The sequence below is a fragment of the Rosa rugosa genome, chromosome 2, assembly GCF_958449725.1.
Source record: "Rosa rugosa chromosome 2, drRosRugo1.1, whole genome shotgun sequence".
Classification (NCBI taxonomy): Eukaryota; Viridiplantae; Streptophyta; class Magnoliopsida; order Rosales; family Rosaceae; genus Rosa; species Rosa rugosa.
Window position 1 is genome coordinate 44671305 of NC_084821.1, and position 18943 is coordinate 44690247.

The 18943-nt window shown below is 38.7% G+C and overlaps 2 protein-coding genes across 3 annotated transcripts; one reads left to right on the forward strand and one right to left on the reverse strand.

The window, feature by feature from the left end:
* Positions 1-279: 279 nt before the first annotated feature.
* On the reverse strand, positions 280-3924 carry LOC133734412 (polyadenylate-binding protein RBP45C-like). Its single transcript, XM_062162051.1, has 7 exons — positions 3510-3924; positions 2773-3250; positions 1185-1240; positions 979-1109; positions 762-858; positions 509-688; positions 280-395 (listed from the first exon to the last, which is right to left on the reverse strand). Exons 1-7 carry the CDS (start codon positions 3819-3821, stop codon positions 393-395), a joined length of 1257 nt encoding a protein of 418 aa, XP_062018035.1. The 5' UTR covers positions 3822-3924; the 3' UTR covers positions 280-392.
* A 222-nt stretch (positions 3925-4146) lies between these two features.
* LOC133734414 (uncharacterized) lies at positions 4147-17598 on the forward strand. 2 transcript variants are annotated; one of them, XM_062162052.1, is made up of 14 exons: positions 4147-4219; positions 4306-5428; positions 5527-6145; positions 6417-6915; positions 7843-7997; positions 8070-11495; positions 11598-11810; positions 12753-12956; positions 13072-13275; positions 13974-14129; positions 14829-15179; positions 15866-16304; positions 16790-16871; positions 17257-17598. In XM_062162052.1, the coding sequence occupies exons 1-14, from the start codon at positions 4186-4188 to the stop codon at positions 17465-17467; spliced, it is 7716 nt and encodes a 2571-aa protein (XP_062018036.1). In that variant the 5' UTR covers positions 4147-4185; the 3' UTR covers positions 17468-17598. The 2 variants fall into 2 exon arrangements, with proteins under 2 accessions (XP_062018036.1, XP_062018037.1); XM_062162053.1 differs by lacking the exon at positions 17257-17598 and adding an exon at positions 17035-17246.
* The last annotated feature ends 1345 nt before the right edge of the window (positions 17599-18943 follow it).

Genomic DNA, 18943 nt, shown 5'->3' on the forward strand with positions numbered 1-18943 from the left:
TGAATTTCATTCTCCTTAGATTATCAAGGAGTGATTATGATTTTATTGTGTGGTCCACTTGCATCCCAATTTTGTTACCATATGCAAAAAAACTCGTCTAGTGTTCCACAACTGAAGAGCATTAAGCATGAGATAAAGAAAATAACATACAATAGCAACTCAGCAAATCTTCATAAACATAATGACCAAATATGAAATACATCGTCTCCCTCAAGATGGATTACAGAAGAACAAAAAAGAAAAAAAGAAAAAAAGAAAAGAAAAGGAACAATAGCGATAAATAGAAGTTCATAGGACTCCACACATCATACTACAGCCAGTACTAAAACCACAACCTACATTGCATCAGATTTCGACGATACTAGCATTCAGCACTTGAGGCAGGCTACAAATCACTGCACCACACAAATAAACTCATATCAAGAACTGTCATCCTCAAAGAAACTCCTATCAAGAACTGTCATCCTCAAAGAAGAGAAAATTACGGAGGCCAAACTAAATATATTACCTGCTGTTGCTGTTGGTAAGCTGCACCAGGCTGCTGGTAATTTCCATATCCAGCATACCCTCCATAGTACAGGTTAGGGTCTTGGGTAGGAGGTGCATAGGTATACGCATCATATCCTTGGGGATATTGATAAAATCCAGCACCACCAGCACCATTCCACTGTGTCTGTTCTGGCTGGTTCTGAATCAATTAAAATATATGTTAACATATATTTGAGCAACAGGATAACAAACTTAAGGTCAGCTTTAAGTACCTGTTTGCTTGAAGGACTACGGCCCCAAGAAAGTCTAACACTTTGTGATCCCACTACTCGCCCATTCATCACCGACAATGCTTGCTCCGCACAAGCTCTGAATTAGATGTGAACATAAGCACATTAGAGTTTTAATTAACAAAAAAGGAAAATAAAAAAAGAGGCCTGAGGAGACTGAAATCTACAACAGTGGGGAGTGACGCTGTAGAGCTGTTACCTGTTAGCAAATTGAACAAAACCACATCGCTTGCCAACTGGTATCTTCACATGAACTAGCTCACCAAACATGCCAAAAGATTGTCTCAACATTTCATCATCGACACTGGGATCCAAACCCCCAACAAATATCTGCACTCAAAAGACTCATGAGTTAGTATCATTGCAAAGAAATGTTCAATTTAAACAGAAGAAGAAACTACTTACTGTTGTGTTATTTGGGTCGGCCTCGCCAGGATTTCCTTGAGAACTTGGGTAGGCAGCTGCAATTTATGAACACATAAGCATTGGTTTATGCAGTTGTAAGATTAGATGAAGGATCCGTATTGTTCTGGACATGTCACAGTTCTGAAATTTTTATTCCCAGAACGAGAACCAAATTGTTATATCACAAGTCTCCACCTTTCAAATCTAATTATCCCCCTTCATATAAACGTATAGTAACAGTACCACTGGAAAAAAGAAGCATTACAACAGAACAAACATCTAACACAAAGAGGCATCAGATATAACTTCAGTATACCATACAACATGGAATGAACCATACAAATATTTAAAAAGCTAGGTTGTAAGGAAAGTACAAAAGCTAATAGCCTATGGGACCAAACTGAATTTTTGATTAATACAAAATCAGTGAAAGATAGAGCAAACAAAATAAAATAACTGAACACAACTCTCGTAGCTGCTTTATAATGAAACATTTTCACCTTACAACAGATGCATATATGACAAGGTATGGTGAATAAAATGGTTTGAACGGCTGCAACTACAGTTTTTATCATTCAATTTAATTCTGCCTTAAAATTAAAGTTGAAGCAAGAAACAGGTGAACTAGTATATCAGCTGCAACATATCTCTAGCACCTGCTGTAGGTATATTTTTTTGACTTAAGATGATGGCTGAAACATACTAATAGAAGAAGACGGGTCACATATATGGGACCAAATATTATCCTATAGAGAAGTACAGACCATTGTGGAACCAATCCACAAAGAAAAAACACCATGGTTCTTCAAGATTAACATCAGCCAAGCATTAACAGAAGGATATTTAAATTTCGGACTATGGAGAAGCTGGAATAAAAGTAAACTGAACTGGTAAATGGAAAAAAGTAAACCAGACTGGAAATGGAATAAATGTAAAGCTGACTGGTAAACGGAATAAATGTAAAGCTGACTGGTAAATGGAATAAATGTAAACTTGACTGGTAATGGAATAAATAAGGAACTGGAAAGGTAATTCTTGTAAGTAGCATACCAAATGCCACGAGAAAATGAAGCAAGTTTACGACATAAACAAAATAACTGACCTAAAATGAGGCCACGCATTTATGTGGAATCATTTCAGCTGAAATCAGTTCCAGGCCCCCCAAAATGAGAGCCTCTCGGTGTCCTGCTTTAAGACAACATGAGTTCTACATAAGTTTTTGCATGTTTTGTACAACATTAAATGCGCCGAAGTTTACAAAGGTAAGTACTCGAAGGAAAGGACTTTAAGTTGCGCCAATCTTCAACTGATTAACTGAAAGCGGTAAAACGTACTTCTAACAGGGCACTTCGAGAAATTCACCTTGTAAGTATCATATAAAAGCTCTAAACCTTACCAATCCAATCAATAAGCACAAAGTAACAGATATTCATGAACACAAACCAAAAGGGCAAAATCTAATTACAACACTGAGAATCATTAACATTCAGATAAAGTTACGTAGTTTGGCTAATACCATAGACCAGATAAAGTTACGTAGTTTGGCTAATACCATAGACCTTTATGCGATACTAACAAGGATACATACCTTTTTGAAATGGTTGTCCACCACCAACTGGTTTCTTAGTAGCAGCAGGCCCAATCCTCATGGGTCTGCTAGAGCAAAACTGACCATTCATCTCATTCATTGCTCGCAACTGTTCACTTTCATCTCCAAACCTAACAAAGCCATATCCCTTAGAGCGTCCGGTGGTCCTATCAGTGACTACTTTTGCACCCTTCACAGAGTGGTAATGAGCCCTAAATGTCTCTTGAAGGGTGTAATCGGTAACATCAGCGGCCAAATCGCCAACAAAAACAGTATAGTCCGGGCCATCATCCTGGCGCCTTTCACCAGCCCCCAGGGTGGCCCAGTTGAGGCGGAAATTCTGCTCGGTGTTGGGCATCACTGTACCATTGTAGTTCTGCAAAACCTGCTCAGCCGCACTGCGAGTCCTGAACTCAATAAAACCATACCCTTCTGGCAGTCCTGTTTGCTTGTTACGGATAACCTTTGCATTCACAGCCTACAAACACCCCCAAAAAACCACAATTAAATACAACAAACTGGGATCCGAAAGCACCTAACAAGCAAATAAAGAACATATGGACGACGAGTTGACGCCAATTTCCCATAAATATCTACAACCTACAGATCCATGGACAAAGATGGGAAATTCTAACCCTAAATCACAAGTACATCTCCCGGCGATACAAAGTAAACCCTAAATCCAAAATTCGAAGCTACAAAATCAAAACAAACACATAATTATCCGTGAAATTTACCTCTCCGGTGGGACCGAAGCAGTTGAGGATGTAGTTCTCGTCCATCCACTGGAGCAAGTCGCCGATCCAGAGCGATCGGATCTCATCGGAGCCTTGACCCGCCGCCGCGGCCGTGTACTGCTGAGGCTGCTGCTGCTGCTGCATAGCCGCCTGCTGCTGGGCCCACCCGGCCTGGGCGGCCTGAGCAGCGGCAGCTTGGTGTTGCTGCTGCTGCGGCGGCATCATCATCCACTGCTGCGGCGGTTGCTGCTGGTACTGCTGCTGTGGCTGCTGATCCGCCGGGACGACTCCTCCTGATGGCTGTTGCATCATCCTGAACGACGACGTTTTGGGATAGAACGAGGATGACGGCGTAGGGGAGAAGAAGAACCTTAATCCCGGATTGGGTCTGAGATTGGGAAAGAGGGGATATTTTCGGTGCTGGGTTGGGGTTTATATAGCCCAGCCTTCGATGTTGACACGTGGCGCGTGAGTATAGGGCGAGCTCTGTATCCTGTCAATTCCGATAGGGGAGGTGTTGAATTAGGGTATTTGTGTTGGGCTTGGGCCTATGCTTTTGGGCTTCAGCCCTAATCTTTTGGGCTTTTCGGCCCAGCACTTAAACCCTTCGTATGCTTACTCTACCGCCTGTGTCTTAAACCCTAAAATCACCAAAACCTCACTAACTGTTTTTGCAATGGAAGAAGGAAGCTCAGCCTCCGAGGATCAAGGTACGGATCGCAAAGCTTCGTTAATCTCTGATTGGAAAATTGGTTTGGCTGTACTAATTAATTAGCGGTTGATTTGTGAGTTGCAGTTATGGTGGAGGAAGACTATGAGAGTGAGGTTATGGGAGAAGAATTGCCGAAAGTTGAGCTTAAGGAGAATCATGAAGCGAAACTGAAAGAACTATTGCATAAGATTACTTCTAATGAGATTAAATTATGCGCTGCCGGTGTGAAAGAGTTTATAAAGTTGCTGAAAGGTGATTCTGGAGGTGAATTGCTGTATTACTATGTGCAAAATTCAGCTCAGTGCTCGGAGCTTCTGGGTGCGTGGAATCTCCGGCGAGGGAAGCCGGGGATGTTTTATATACTGAAGTTGATTTCTGTTGTTTTGAGTCATCCTGATGGGGTTTATGAAGCAAATGATATGGGGAGGTTGGGGGTGAGTAGGGTGTTGGACAAGTTTGCGCGGTCGATTATTGAGCAACAGTTGGGAGATGTGCATAAGGAGTTGAAGAGTAGTGAAGCTAAGCGCCAGAAGGCGGCGCTTTTGCTTTTGGCTTCGATTGTGAGGCGTGGATCGGTGTTGGCGTCTGAGGTTGAAAAGAAGTTTGATTTCAAGCTGCAGGGGTTTTGCAAGTTGGGGGAGTATAAAATGAGGCCAAATGAGAAGAGGAGGAAGCTGTCGTTGAGGAAGTTGTTTGTTGGGTTTGCAATGTCGTTTCTGGAGGTGGGAGCGCCGGGATTGTTGAGGTCGGTTATACGGCAGAAGGAAATGTATTCTTGTGTCCTCCGCTGGCTGGGGAATGATGATGAGGAGACGGTTATATATGTTCTGTCCACATTGCAGAACAGGATACTTGTTGAGGGTTCATCGGTTCCCCCTGCCCTTCGGAGTGTTCTGTTTGGGAGTGGTACTTTAGAACAATTAGCCAATATTTCTGGAAGGGAGAATGGTGGAGCTTCTGCAGAATTGGCATACAGGGTCTTGGTTATGGTTTGCACCGATCCATCTAATGGCCTAATGGCAGATCCAAAGAGACACCTGAAGGGCAATTTAAAGCGGCAAATAGACCTAATGAAGAAGCTTAAGGCGACCGAGATTGGCTATCACAGGGATCTGCTTTTGGCTGTTGTTAGTGGGAGACCGTCTCTTGGTGCAGCATACATGGAAGAGTTCCCTTACAATCTTGAAGATTATGCATCACCCAAATGGTGAGGATTTATCTATACCATTTCATTCCATTGCTTGTTGCTTCAGTTTAGTCGTCCCCTATTACTCTATAGTTGCATGATGATTAAAGCATTTGCAGGTTTTCTGTTGTTACTCTAGCAGCAAACTTGGTTTCCTCTGTGGGTAGCGGGCTCCCAGCCTTGTTTGACAATGTTGATGTGCAGGATGTCATGAAATGCTTGTATCCTCGCCAGTTCAACCGCTCCATGATCAATAAAGGGTTGCTTCACTCTGATTTTCTAGTGAAGCATGGAACTTTAAGGCATCTTTTAGAGGCACTCAAGTTGTTAGATTCCTTCCTTGGTGTTTTAAACTGTAGAGACCAACATGTTTCGGAATCTCTCAAGCAAGAATTTCAAAATGAAGTTCAAAGCTTGCTCCCAGATCCTCAACTTTTTAAGACTCTACTCTCTTCTATGAGTAGCAACTCAAGAAAGAGGACAGCGGATCTGGAGAAGTTCCCAGAACATAGCCCGAAGAATGTGAAAAAATTGAAAACAGATTTTGGAAACAAGGACTCAGATATTGTTGTAGGCGGAATAAGTTTTGGTCCAGATACATCCGAAAATGAAGATAGTCTTGTGAATGTTATGGCAGATCTTTGGGGTTTCGATCCTTGCTCCACACCTATTACTGCACTCAAGGATGCAGACTTATATTTCTACTGTAGGGTGCTCGATGCTTTCAAAATATATCTTGTAAGTACTTTTCCCTAGTCTTCTTTTCTATGGATATTTTATTGGGGCTTGCCTTGATTTTCAGATGGAAAAAGTTCCTGTACCTTATTTGCCTTATATACTGAAACTGAGTATATGCATTTCTTCTTTTCATGAATAGTCTGAAAATGTGTATCATGTTCAAAAGAACTTGTGGCTGAAATTTAAGGAACTAGTTTGATTCATACTTTCGATCAGAAGACAATCCTATTTAGTTGTTGCTTACAATTGTCTTTTAATTATTCTCTCGCAGCAGATAATGCCCACTGGCTTGGAGGGCTCATTTGAGTTCCTTATGAAGCTCCTAAGCAGTCCTTTAGCATTACAAAATAATCTGCAGTGCTCTCTTTTGTCTTTGCTAATAGAATACATTGGATGGTCTCCAAGGAATAGAACACGAATTAAGACTCCACCCTTGATGTACAAACATCTACAGACATTGATGAAGTTGCTGATTTTTTCACCACTCAGTGACATAAAAGATCAAGCATACTGTCTCACACAAGCAGCTATGTTAAGTACTGGTGCTTTTGACAGAAACCAACATGAAATTGCATCATGGTTCTTGTTTATACCGGGTTTTGATAGAGGAAAATCTTCGGTTGAAGTCCTGGGGGTGGGAGTATTACAAAGCTTGGCTAATGCTGTCATCTCATTCTTATCTGATGCCGTTTCTACTACAGGGAAGAATTTCTTCAAGCATTGGGATCTTATTGTTAAGCGTGATAACTACCATTTGGAAACTGTTAAAGGTGAACATGCTTCATATTTATATATCAATTTAATAATTTATCATGGGCGTTTGTTATTTATGTTAGCTTAAGTAAGCACATACTCACCATATATTCTTCTTACGCGTGGGTTTTATGTTTGGATTCTCATTTTAGATGTGGTACAACTATTCATATAGTAAAAATCTTTTAGAGGTCTTTCTGGGAAATAAGACGAGGTATAGCACGGTTATGGAAAGAATGAGCTGATAAGTTGTTCTGATGTATATTATTGAGCCTTCTATTTGATGTACCTTTTTGGGATATAAGTATGTCAATGTTCATGTTTTATTCCAATTATCTCAAGTTATCCTGATACCTTCACCATATTTACGCAGAATGTATTTAATTGCACTATTTGAAGGAAAGATTCTGGCTTTTTTTTTTCTTTTGGTTAAATTTTATTTTATTATACTGTTTATAATTTTAATGACAGTAGGCTTTCATGTATCCTTTCCTCAGCTACATAATTGGAGGGAGGAAATGGGGTTTTGTGATAGGGAGGGTACGCAGTGTTGGCAGTTTTGGTCTTTTCACTGGAGAGAAACAGAAGAATTTTATGGGATAGGATTTGCTTGTGGGATAGTTCTTTTATGGCACAGGGTTCATTTTTGGCATCTTTGTGGGATTTGGTTTCCTTGAAGTCTAGGGATTAGTCTTTTCATGCTAGTTTATCAGATACCTGTTGTCATGCAACTTATCTTTGCTTTCTTCTTCTTTTTGTGCCTTAAGTTGTAGTGTAATTTAGTAGTTTTTTTTTATCAGTATTTAACTTCCCCCTCTGTAGTATTTTCTCTCTATTCAATTTTTCTTTTTTGAGTTTCCTTGAGAAAGAAAGCTACATACCTTCATTTTTTTATAATAATAAAAATAAAGCTACATACCTCACACTGATGTTCCCCTGTCTAGCTGGAGATGTGTCACCTCAGGCCCCTCTAATCTTACGGGTACTGCAGAATTGTCTGAGATTGCTTGATTCTGGATCTGGGACTTTTACGTTACCTGAGAAGACAATGATATCTACCTACGTGTGCAATACACTGAAATATATCTTGAAAACTCAGGTACTTATCTTCTCTTTAGATTGCAATTGATTGCTTTGGAACACAATCTCATAAGAAAGTTAATTTTGATAGGTTGATGCACGGTTTCTATCTTCTATGATTTGCTCACTCTTGGTTGAGAGACTTGGTGACTGTTCTGCCACTCATCAGTCTAGGGGCAACTGTGAATGGAGGCCGTTGAACAGTTTATTTTTGTTTTCCCAGAGTATATCTGACCGTGAAATTTGTTGCATTTCTTCTATTGACAATAAGGCTAAGCCTTCTGGTAGTTCTTTTGCACTAGCACTTGAGGAAGTTGGAAGACTTGCAAGAGGTGGGAGTGATGGTGAATTAGCTGGAATAACCAAAGCCTTCTTCTCCTCATTTATCTGTACAACGCCTGATGAAATATTAGCAAACTTTCCATCAGTTATGGCAATTTCACAATGCCTTCTTGGTCTTCCATTCACTCTCTTTTCATCAATTTTCTTTCTTGAACCCACCCTTCTCCCCAGAGTTTCTAAGTTTTGGCCTGAAGTTTTTTTTCCTGGGCTTAGTATGGCTCTAACCAATATCTGTTGCAAAGGAGGAATAGAAATTGCCTGTGGATCTCCTGATCATGCTTCTTATACAGGAGAAGCAATATGTAACCAAAATTGTGGTGCAAATGAAGCTGCTGCTACTGCCTTCAGTTTATTTTTTATGAAGGCACCTTTCCATGTTTTGTTCCCTGCCATTATGTGCATTGACGGTCCTTATTCGTTAGAGCCCTCAAAGATACAAGACCTGCTTTTGGCTAAACTATCAGACTGTGCAACTGATTACGACCTTATTTCCTATTTGCGCCTTGTGTTATTTTGGCTTTATCAGATACGGTCGTCTTGTACAGTTGAACAATTAGTCGGTTTCCAACAACTTTCTGAGATTTGCTCAGTTCTGGTGAAGAACTTATTATCTCAACTATTGGTGGCTGATTCTGATTCCCTCAGAACCTCCAGTGTAAATCTATCAAGTCATGATATTCAAAAGGTGGCTGAAACTATCTTTTATCATCCTGCAATAACTACATCGTTATCCTGCCCTTTGGAGTGTAGCGAAGACTTACCAGAGGGTAACCTACCAGACAATGTGGATGCTCTCATCAATTTATCGAGGGGGAAAGTTCATAGATTAGACCATCATGCCTTGGATATATTGGCAACAACTTGCAAGTACTTGTTTTCTCTGTGCAATGACAACCAATTTACACTTGAAGTAGAAGATGGGGATGCTACAAAGTTTGTGAAAGCATTCAACGTCTTGGTTCATAAGCTCTTTCAGGAAGTCAAGGTTAAATTTGATCACAGCATTAGAAGTAACAATTGTATGGCTTTCCTCCCAACATTTTATGCTTTGCATGCTTTGAGTGGTTTTATATCTCCATTTGAGCTTCTTGAATTAGTGCGTTGGATGTTTAGTAGAGTTGATGTGGATGGCAACCAGAAATCTGCTATTTGTTTTGGATCTTGTATTGCTGGTGGTGCATTTAGAAATCTATCTAATTATTTGCAGCAGCCAAATACAAAGAGAAAGGCATTTGATTTGTTTTGGACGATGGAAGAAAACAATATTAATAGCTACATTGTTGAAGAAATCTATATTAAGATATCAAAGCTTGCCTTTCTTTTGGAATCAGAAGTTGTAGATCATTGCTTGCTGGAAGCTATGAATGTGGTATACAGGCAGAAATGTATGCAAAAGTGTAATTTTCATCCATTAATAATAGTGATGTCGAGAGTTATAGCAACCACTCCAATAGAAATGCTTTCCCATTGCATTTACAGAACAAGCAAGACGAAAGCTAGATTGTTGTCTCTTCTTATTGATCTGAGCTCTATGCATTTGTCTACCTTTGGGCACTTACTTTTTGGTACTCTAGATACTAGTTGTCTACATAATGGCAATGTGACATCTGACCTAGCCCTTTCAGATCACGACTATATGATGCTTCTGCCTTCTGCTGTGTCCTACATGAATTCAGTTTTAATGAAATTTGGAGAGCCGTGCTACAGGCATTTTAGAAATATTCCTTCCTTTTATTCAAAGATTATTTTGGATGGTCTCCTTCATTGGAAGAATTTTGTTTCTCGTGATGTGTTTCATGAAGATTTTGGAGAGGTTTTGCCGTCATCTGCTGAAGAAGTTCTTAACCTCATTAATGGTAGTCTTCTTGGCAAAGCGATTTGTATGCTGCGCTATCACTATGCTTTGAATGCAGATTCAGTAGAAAGGAAAGACCGATTAAAGCATTTCAGTTCCATTTTCCCAGCTTCTGTGGGACACAAGGAGCTGATAGACTGGGATGTTGGTGGATTGGGTTCTCACTCTTTCAATGAAACATTAAACCTTGTAAATAAAATTCATGCAAAGGTCTCGTTTTGTAGGATGCTGTTATTCCCCAAAGATACTCAGGTTCACTCTCTTTCAATTGAAGCCAGTGGGAACCTGAAAGACGTTCCTCTGGACATGGAAGATAACAAAGGTAACTCCTCACAAATGCAGTTTTTGAACATCTTGGTGGATATGTGGCAATGCATTGTTAAAACAGTCCCTTCAGTCTTTCATAGTTCTCAAAAGGGACACAGCACAGATAGTTCTTCATTGTGGAGATACCTGGAAGTTCTGATATTGAAAAGCATTTTTGAAGTGTCTAGAGAGATGCATGACAGTCTAATCAGAGTACAATCTATACCCTTCCTAGAGAAATTGATGAAACCAGCTCTTCTGCATAGGTTTGACGATCCAACAACTTTGCAAATGCTGCGCGATCTTTTGACTTTTCTATCTGGGGGGAAATTTTCGCGTGTTCCCTATCTTCAGCTTTTACTTGCACACTCTCAATTTGTGCCTACTATTCGTTCACTATCCAAACCATCACATTCTTCCCATGTGGGTGCCTTTTCTAGGCCTATGTCTAGCATTCTTAGATCACCTGTTTCCCTTACCTCAAAACAAAATGTAGATGATGGGGAATGCGATCTAGAAACATCTGAGCTGTACGTTAAACAGTTGGAGGTTATCATATTACTGCGGACACTCCTTCCTTTCAGGTTTCAACAGGATGGTTTTGACTTTGGAAAAGATTTAGGCATTGATCTTAGGGAAGTTCATTTACTACTTTTGTCTTCTTATGGTGCAACACTTTCTGAAATTGATGTGGAGATATACAATCTGATGCGCACAATTGAGTGTATTGATGGTTTGGAGCATGGCCGATTTGCTGGAATGGATTACCTTTGGGGCAGTGCTGCGTTGAAGATAGAAAAGGAACGGAATCTGGAGCAGAGTTTGTCTTATGATACAATTAATGATGCTGAAGCAGTAAAAGAACACCGTAGAAATCAAGTTAGAGAAAATCTTGCGATTGACCCCAAAATATGCGCGTCCACTTTGCTATATTTTCCCTACCATATAGTGGCATCTGATGAGCTATTATCCTTGAACAAGTTTCAAACAGATCCTGTTGATCATATGCATGTGGTATGCATTTTGCTAGTACATCGGTGTTAAATCTAATTGTGTATGAGCTCAGGCATTTATTATGATCATTCTCATCTAACTGTGTCATTAAATTTTGTGCAGTTATGCTCCCCCGATGTTGACGCTAAAGAAAGATATAATCCTATTTTCATCTTGCGCTTCTCTATTCATTGTCTTTCAGAAGGTTACATTGAACCCTTGGAGTTTGCTGGTTTAGGCTTACTTGCTATTGCCTTTATGAGTATTTCATCACCTAATGACAAGATGAGAAGTTTGGGTTATGAAACTCTTGAAACATTGCAGGACAAGTTGAAGGTAATGCTGTGTTTTATCTACTTTCCATATCTGCTACCTGTTTTCTGTGCATGTGTGTATGCAATAACTATCAACACACATATATATGCATCTGTGTAATATAGTAACTATGCTACTGGAATGTCCCAACATATAATATTATGAATCATCCGTTGCCGTCTGTAATTTATGTTTCAAATTTGTGAAAAGGCAGTCCATGAAGAGCTGGCAGAAATACTACCTGACAAGTTTAATTAGGGGAAAAATGATGATGTTATAAGTGAACCGTTCTTTTCAGAAGCTCTGCTGTGGTTCATTGTATACAAGTAGCAAGTCACCAAGCTGGATTATGGACCCTATGGCTTACTTACTGTCTTTTTAAAGTCTCAAATGTGTATATTGAAACATTTTCTTTGAGTATGAGGTCTCAGAGCCCTCTATAGATTTGCAACTTGTATGATGTAACAGGATGTGGTTAGCAAGCACACCATGATAAAATTCATCGTCAAGTTTCTTTTGAATGTCCGAGTAACTGTGCTGGATATCTACAGCTTCCAGTGTATGGGTAGGAAGTAGGAAAATGTATACTAGATGCGCATGATGTAGTATGAGTTTAATGATAGTGACAGTAGATCTCATAAACCATCTTTCACCTTAAGCTACTGTCCTTTCATTATTAAAGTCATATTTCAGCACAATAGCACATGAGTTTATTAGGTCCATACTGGTAATAAAAAGCTATTTGTAACTGCTTCTATGGCTACAGTTTAACCTTAGAGACTTTCATATATTTAAGCATGACAGATAACTGTACACAGATTAACCTGATAAATCAGTATTGATCTGATCTTGTTCATCGTAGAAATGTCTCCATGTTCTTAGGTACTGATGTTGCATATGATATTCCTTTTTTACATTCCATTTTGAAGCATTTATGAATCAAGTTTGAACTACTTTTTGCAGACATGTCAAAAGAAGAAGGGTGTCGCGCAAATTAAGCTTCTGTTGCTTTATGTGGAAAATGGTATACAACAAATAGGGCAGAGAATCTCTTCTGTAAATGCTATTTTTGCTGCAGAGACATCCCTCATATTATTAGATACTTCACATGAACATTATGCAACTTTACTAACGCTATTGAAGAGATCGTCTGCATTGAACACGAAGGTGTGATTCATGTCCTTGGAATTAAACAATTTTTTTTTCTGTCTCTGCATTCAGACCTGTACATGAGTTATTTACATATATTTTGTTCGCTGTCTCTCTCTCTCTCTAATTGCAGAATGTACCTTTCTTTAGCAATTTTTTCTGGAGTTCCTCTATTAACTTCAGATCAGAAAGGTTGTGGATACTGCGGTTATTATATGTGGGGCTGAACTTTGACGATGATGCACATGTTTATATCAAGAATTCCATTCTTGAGACTCTGTTGAGTTTCTATGTTTCTCCCCTTTCAGATAAGGAGTCCAAGGAACTAATTCTTCAGGTGACCTTTAAGTTCACTGTATTCACTTGTGGTTGCTTTTATCTGTAATGTTCTGCATGGCTCATGATTTGACATTGCTGGTAGGGGACAAGAAGAGCTGCTTTCCGTTTTTAATACCTTATGTTTTATTTATCATCTTCTGTTTGCATTTTTCTTTTCTTGAGCAATACATTTATGAAGTTGGAAGGAAACAAAATAGTTGTAATTTTTGGAAGGTTTGTGGTCTCAAGAACCGATTTGATCATGAAAGATTTGTTTTGACTTCAATTAGATGTATGATTTAATTTAGACACACAAGAATACAGCGAAGATATGGCCTTATTTTCCATAATTTTGAATTCTCGGTTTCATTCAGATGATCAAATAGGTGAAAGGCATTGTTGAGTGGCATTACACACTGTAATATAAAAGCTGTTTCACTGGTAATGAATGGTGCATTGGTGCCTCATTTGAACTTTTGATACTGGCTCTGACACCAACACACACCCCCTTATGAGATATTTTTTTTATTTATTTATTTTGGGGGGGGGGGGGGAGCTAAGTCAGTGATTCTAAAATATGAGTTAGCTTTCACTGTTACGACTTTTGAATTTGACATGCATTAGAAAACTATTCTTAGTGTTTACCATTATAGGGCAACCACTTTGAGCTTGCTGGTAGTAAATGACTGAAATAACTTACATCTTATCTTTTCTCAGGTAGTGAAGAAGTCAGTTAAATTGCATAAGTTGGCTCGTCATCTAGTTGAAAAATGTGGTCTGTTTCCATGGTTATCATCTCTTCTCTCGATATCCAGTGAAAGTCGTCTTGAAGATGAAACTTTGTGCTTGTTGCAGTTGAGTGTGGTATCAGAGGTCATTACTCAAACTGTTGTCTTTTTTCTTTTACCCTGTCTTCTCTCTTCAATTGTCTAAGGTGTCTGCGTGATGCAAGTAGAAATCTGTAATTGTTAGCTGTACCAACAAAGTTTATAACTAGAAGCATCCTTTTTTCTCATGTTCAGTGAAGTATGATCCGACAAAATAAGACCACCGTTCATATAATCATACCTCATGTGGAGATACCTTCTTTAGACTGTCATATAATTAGCAATGAGAATGTGGCATTTTTAATAGCTCAGTATACTTGATACCTGATGTAGAACAAAAACAGTATAATGTAATAGGGATAGAGACTGCCTTTCTTCACACCTAGAGAATCATTCGTAGAGAGAACTTAGAAAAATTCTGGCTTCAGATCGGCCTTTGGCATCACACCAAAGGTGTCTTGGAATCGCTTAAAGTCAACCCGGGCTTCACATTTCACTAGTAGCTTATCAATGGCAAAAAGAACTCAAAAGACATCAAACTGAATATGCATTTGGGAATTACATTGATTACATAGTGCAGGACAACCTCTTAATTGCATGGTGGTTAGCATATGGATGGACTTATTTGTTACAATCTGAAATTTGCTCCTGGATTACTTCTCTTAATCCTGGAAAGGGTTTCTGAAAGAATAAATGTATCTTCTGTTTATCCTGAATGCTTACTTTCCTGTATTCTTGGATTTAGGTGGTCAATGATGTTGTTTCTTCAAGAAACATTACTGAATGGTTGCAGAACATTGCCCTCGAGCAGCTCATGGAGTTCACATCTCATCTCTACAAATTTCTTGCGACTGATGTGACTTTGATAACAGATAATGTTGCAGTCGTCAATCAAATTCTTAAAACAATAATATCTACATTCAAGGTATCCCAAAAGAGGACGATATATCAGCCACATTTTGTTGTATCATTCGACGGTTTATATAAAATATATAAGGCGGTCAAGGTCTACAATGATGCAAGATCATGTGGTACTGTAGAGTTTGGCCTTAAAGCCATTCTTATGAGCGCCCCTCCAGCTTCCATCTTTTATGTGGTATCTCTCTCTCTCTCCTGAATATGTAGTTGTTATCTTTGATTTTCTGGCATAGTTATGTCAGACTATTTACAAATGTTTGATCTAGTTCTATTGGACGCTATAGAAATATGGCCATTGCTCCATGTTGCCAGACTACTGAGTAAACTTGAGAAACTCTTCCCATTAATCTTCTCCTTATTATGTTTCTCTTAGCTTTGTTCAATTTTTCTCATGATTCCTTCTGGTGCTGCATCACTATGAATTTTCAGTTTTCACACATGCATGTTGCGCATTGGTATGCTGATTATAGATGCATGATGTCTTGCATGATGGCAAATCCTAAGTCCTTTCGTTACTTTAAACATGGCATGACCCTAATTTGGTCTTTACTTATCCCTATACTCCTGTAAGTTCAGAACTTCAGATTATAACATCTGATATTATAATATCCTCAGTGGAACAAATACATTATCTTTCATGATGCCTAATGACTACTTGTCATGTGTATTGGATAGTTGAGCTGCTGTATCATATTAATAAGGTTGAATATGTCCTCAACATCCCTCGTGCTTTGTATGGAAATTTTTTAGTTACATCAGTATCCTCTATTTACTCATATTTGTTCATAGACTGCAGGATTAGTCCTTACTGATTTCTTTTGATTATACTATGAAAAGTGAAAATTTTCTCTGAAAATGTTCCAGAGTGGTGAAAAGCTGTCAAGTTTTATCATGTGGGCAATTTCCAGTGCTGTAGAAACAGACTCTGCAACTATGCTTCATTCCAATGAATCTCGTCAATGTTTCACTACTATTCCAGAGGAAAAGGAGGTGTATAAGAATTCTTTGATTTCAAAACTATTGCGTTGGCTAACTGCAACTGTAATTCTTGGGAAGCTTGACTGGACATCCAGTGACGTGGATCCTGAGTTCTCGAAAAGTTTGAATTTAAAAAGTTTGCAGTCTTTAATAACTCATGCTGACAAGGCATGTGGAGAAAGGGGCCGAAACGGATATGGTTGTGAAGAGATCTTGGCATCAGCAATTCTCTACCTTCAACAGCTCTCTGGAACAAATTACGAAATGCTACCATCTGTTACTGCCGCCCTTAGTCTTCTCCTTTCCAATGCCTCCATTTATGCAGGTATCATACATTTGATTGATTATGCATTTGGCATCTGTCGGTTGAGTGTTTCAGTAGAACATGGGGGAGTGGGGAGTTGGGTCCAGGAATGATTAGTTCCTGTCTTTTTATAAAAACTAGATTTTTATAAGGTCATGCACTTTACTTCAGAACCTAATGTTATCCAAATAGAAAAGATCAGGGAGTGTGGTCTCAGAGGCATGGTGTATGTTTTCTGTGGCTTTGTTGTAAATTTCCATGGAGAGAGTAGGAACTCAATTGCCTAGATGCTTAACAAATTCGATATTAGGACTATTCTTTTTAAGTTTAGATGGCTGCAGCCATTGCTGCTCGCATTTTGTTGGGATGCTGGGATGATTAACAAGAGAGATGACTAATCTTGTAGGAACCATTTTCTTGACTGAATGTTTTACACGCACACGCTCAGGTGCACGTGCATGACAACTAGATTAACACTTGACACACTACATGATTTTCTGGTTCAGGTTTCTTGCATGATAATGAAACTGTCCAATCACTTTGGCGGAAGATACGTTGCCCTAATGAAGCTAATCCTGCCTGGAGATGGTAATATATACTGTTGTCCAACCTGTTTTTCTTTTTTCTTTTTGGTATGTGAACATGGTCGACTACACAAGGTGTTTGCTTACAATTACAGATTTTTTTTTTTTTTTTAACATTTCTTAATGTCAAAGTTAAACAAGGCAGTACTTTTGTTGGACTTTTTCAGGATTCCTTGTAGGTCTAACTAATAGAGGAAAGTGAATTTGACGGAAAAAAAAAAAATTGTTCGACCGTACTGACATTTGTTAAAGGGAATAGCAGATTCCTCACTGATTTTGGTGTCTGTAAACTAATGTTCTGGCCTATTTTGGTGTCTTGTAAAGTGTGTTTTATGTGCCCCTTGATACCATTAATAAAAACTAATGGTCTGGTCATACAATATCTCCAGGTCATTTGACCAGGCATGGAAGGATGCGATGTTGGAAGTCACTGATTCCCAGAAGATGGAGGAACTCCATGCTTGTGAATCACTTTTTGTTATATTTTCAAATCTGCTTGGAAAACAATCATCAGAATTGCAGGTTTCATCAACACAGGATATAGATAGATTTGGTGTATTTGAGTGGGAAAAAAGTATCATAACATCTCAGAAATGCTAGACGGAAAGAAGCCAAAGGTTCATTTGACATATTCGGTCCAATGTAATCACCAATCATATATGTACAGTTTAAAAAGTTGTAGCAAACAATATGATTCCTTTGTAAAGCAATTGTCTTCAGTTTTTCTCCTATCGCCTTTTTCCCTTTTACACTGTTACCTTGTGAGCTGCAACAGTATACAACACTGTCATGTCCAGCTGATTTATAATACAAACCTGGAGCATCGGTTTGTTCTGTAAGTAACACATGAAAGCACATTATTGTGACAACAATGCTGGCATAAGTGGGGTAGCCCCAGACAACATACTGACTTGAGATTGCTCGCATCAAGAGCATTCAAATCGTTTCCAAATTTATATGATATGCAATGGTAATCATCCAATTCTCTGTTCTGGTACGGTTTAGTTAGTAAATTCCCCCCTCAACTGCTTCTTATAAACTCTATGGTTAGCCAATTACCTCTGTTTCTCAATGCATTTATTCATTTCTATACAACATCATTGGTTTGACGCACTTAAATCTATACCTTCGAATTCTTGTATAGGCTCCCTGATCAGATGATGCCACTGCAGGCACTGCTGAGATATTGGATAGAAATTTTCTGTCAAAGTTGGACAGGGATACTTTGACTTCTTTTTCTTCTGAGGAATTCTATGAGGAAGTGAAAATGGGTAAGTTTAATTGTATCCTACTGCTTTGTTTTCATTTTTTCTTATTTTAGAGGGCTCTATGGTATCTAACTGTGTTTGTTTTGTAACTGAAATGGCAGAAAATGCAAAAGAGAGATCAGGTGACAGGTCTTCACAGAAGACTGCTATTAAGGCTTCCAAAAAACCAAAGAATTCTGATGCTGCACATCAGGGTGTCTTATTTGATAATCAAACTATAGTTGTGTTCAATTGTCATTTTACCACAGATTGCGTCATTACTATTGTGTTATGTTGTTGCCAATGAACTTATGTGGTTATGTTATTGGTTTTGAGATTGTGTAGGGAAGCAAACTTTTGTGCTTGTTAATTGATTGCTGGCTTGCTGTAAGTGAAATGGATATCTTACTGTGCTGCAATATGCCTGTAGAAGAGAAGAACTGAAGCAGTAATGAATTTGTGAAACAATGTTCAAATCTTCAACTTTTTTCCTTTTTCTATTTTCATTTCAGTGTAATATTCTTGAGACAATGAGAGTAGATTACTAGACAAATCATGTTATAATCTTTAATTCTTGCAGCAGAAGTTTGTCTCGCGACACTTTGTCATGAAACTTTCAAACTTCCAAGTTTTATAAACACTTGACCAATTCAAATTTCTTTACTTATCTGATCTTTCATCCCTTGCCCAACTTGTGGCTTTGTGTTTGCATTGGAATGTCATTGTTTATGGATTGAGAAAATGTAATCTAAGTACAAATTCATGATTAGTGGAAATAGAGGCTGCTCTTAACTATTTAGACCAGAATGTTCGCGGTGGTTTTGCTCGG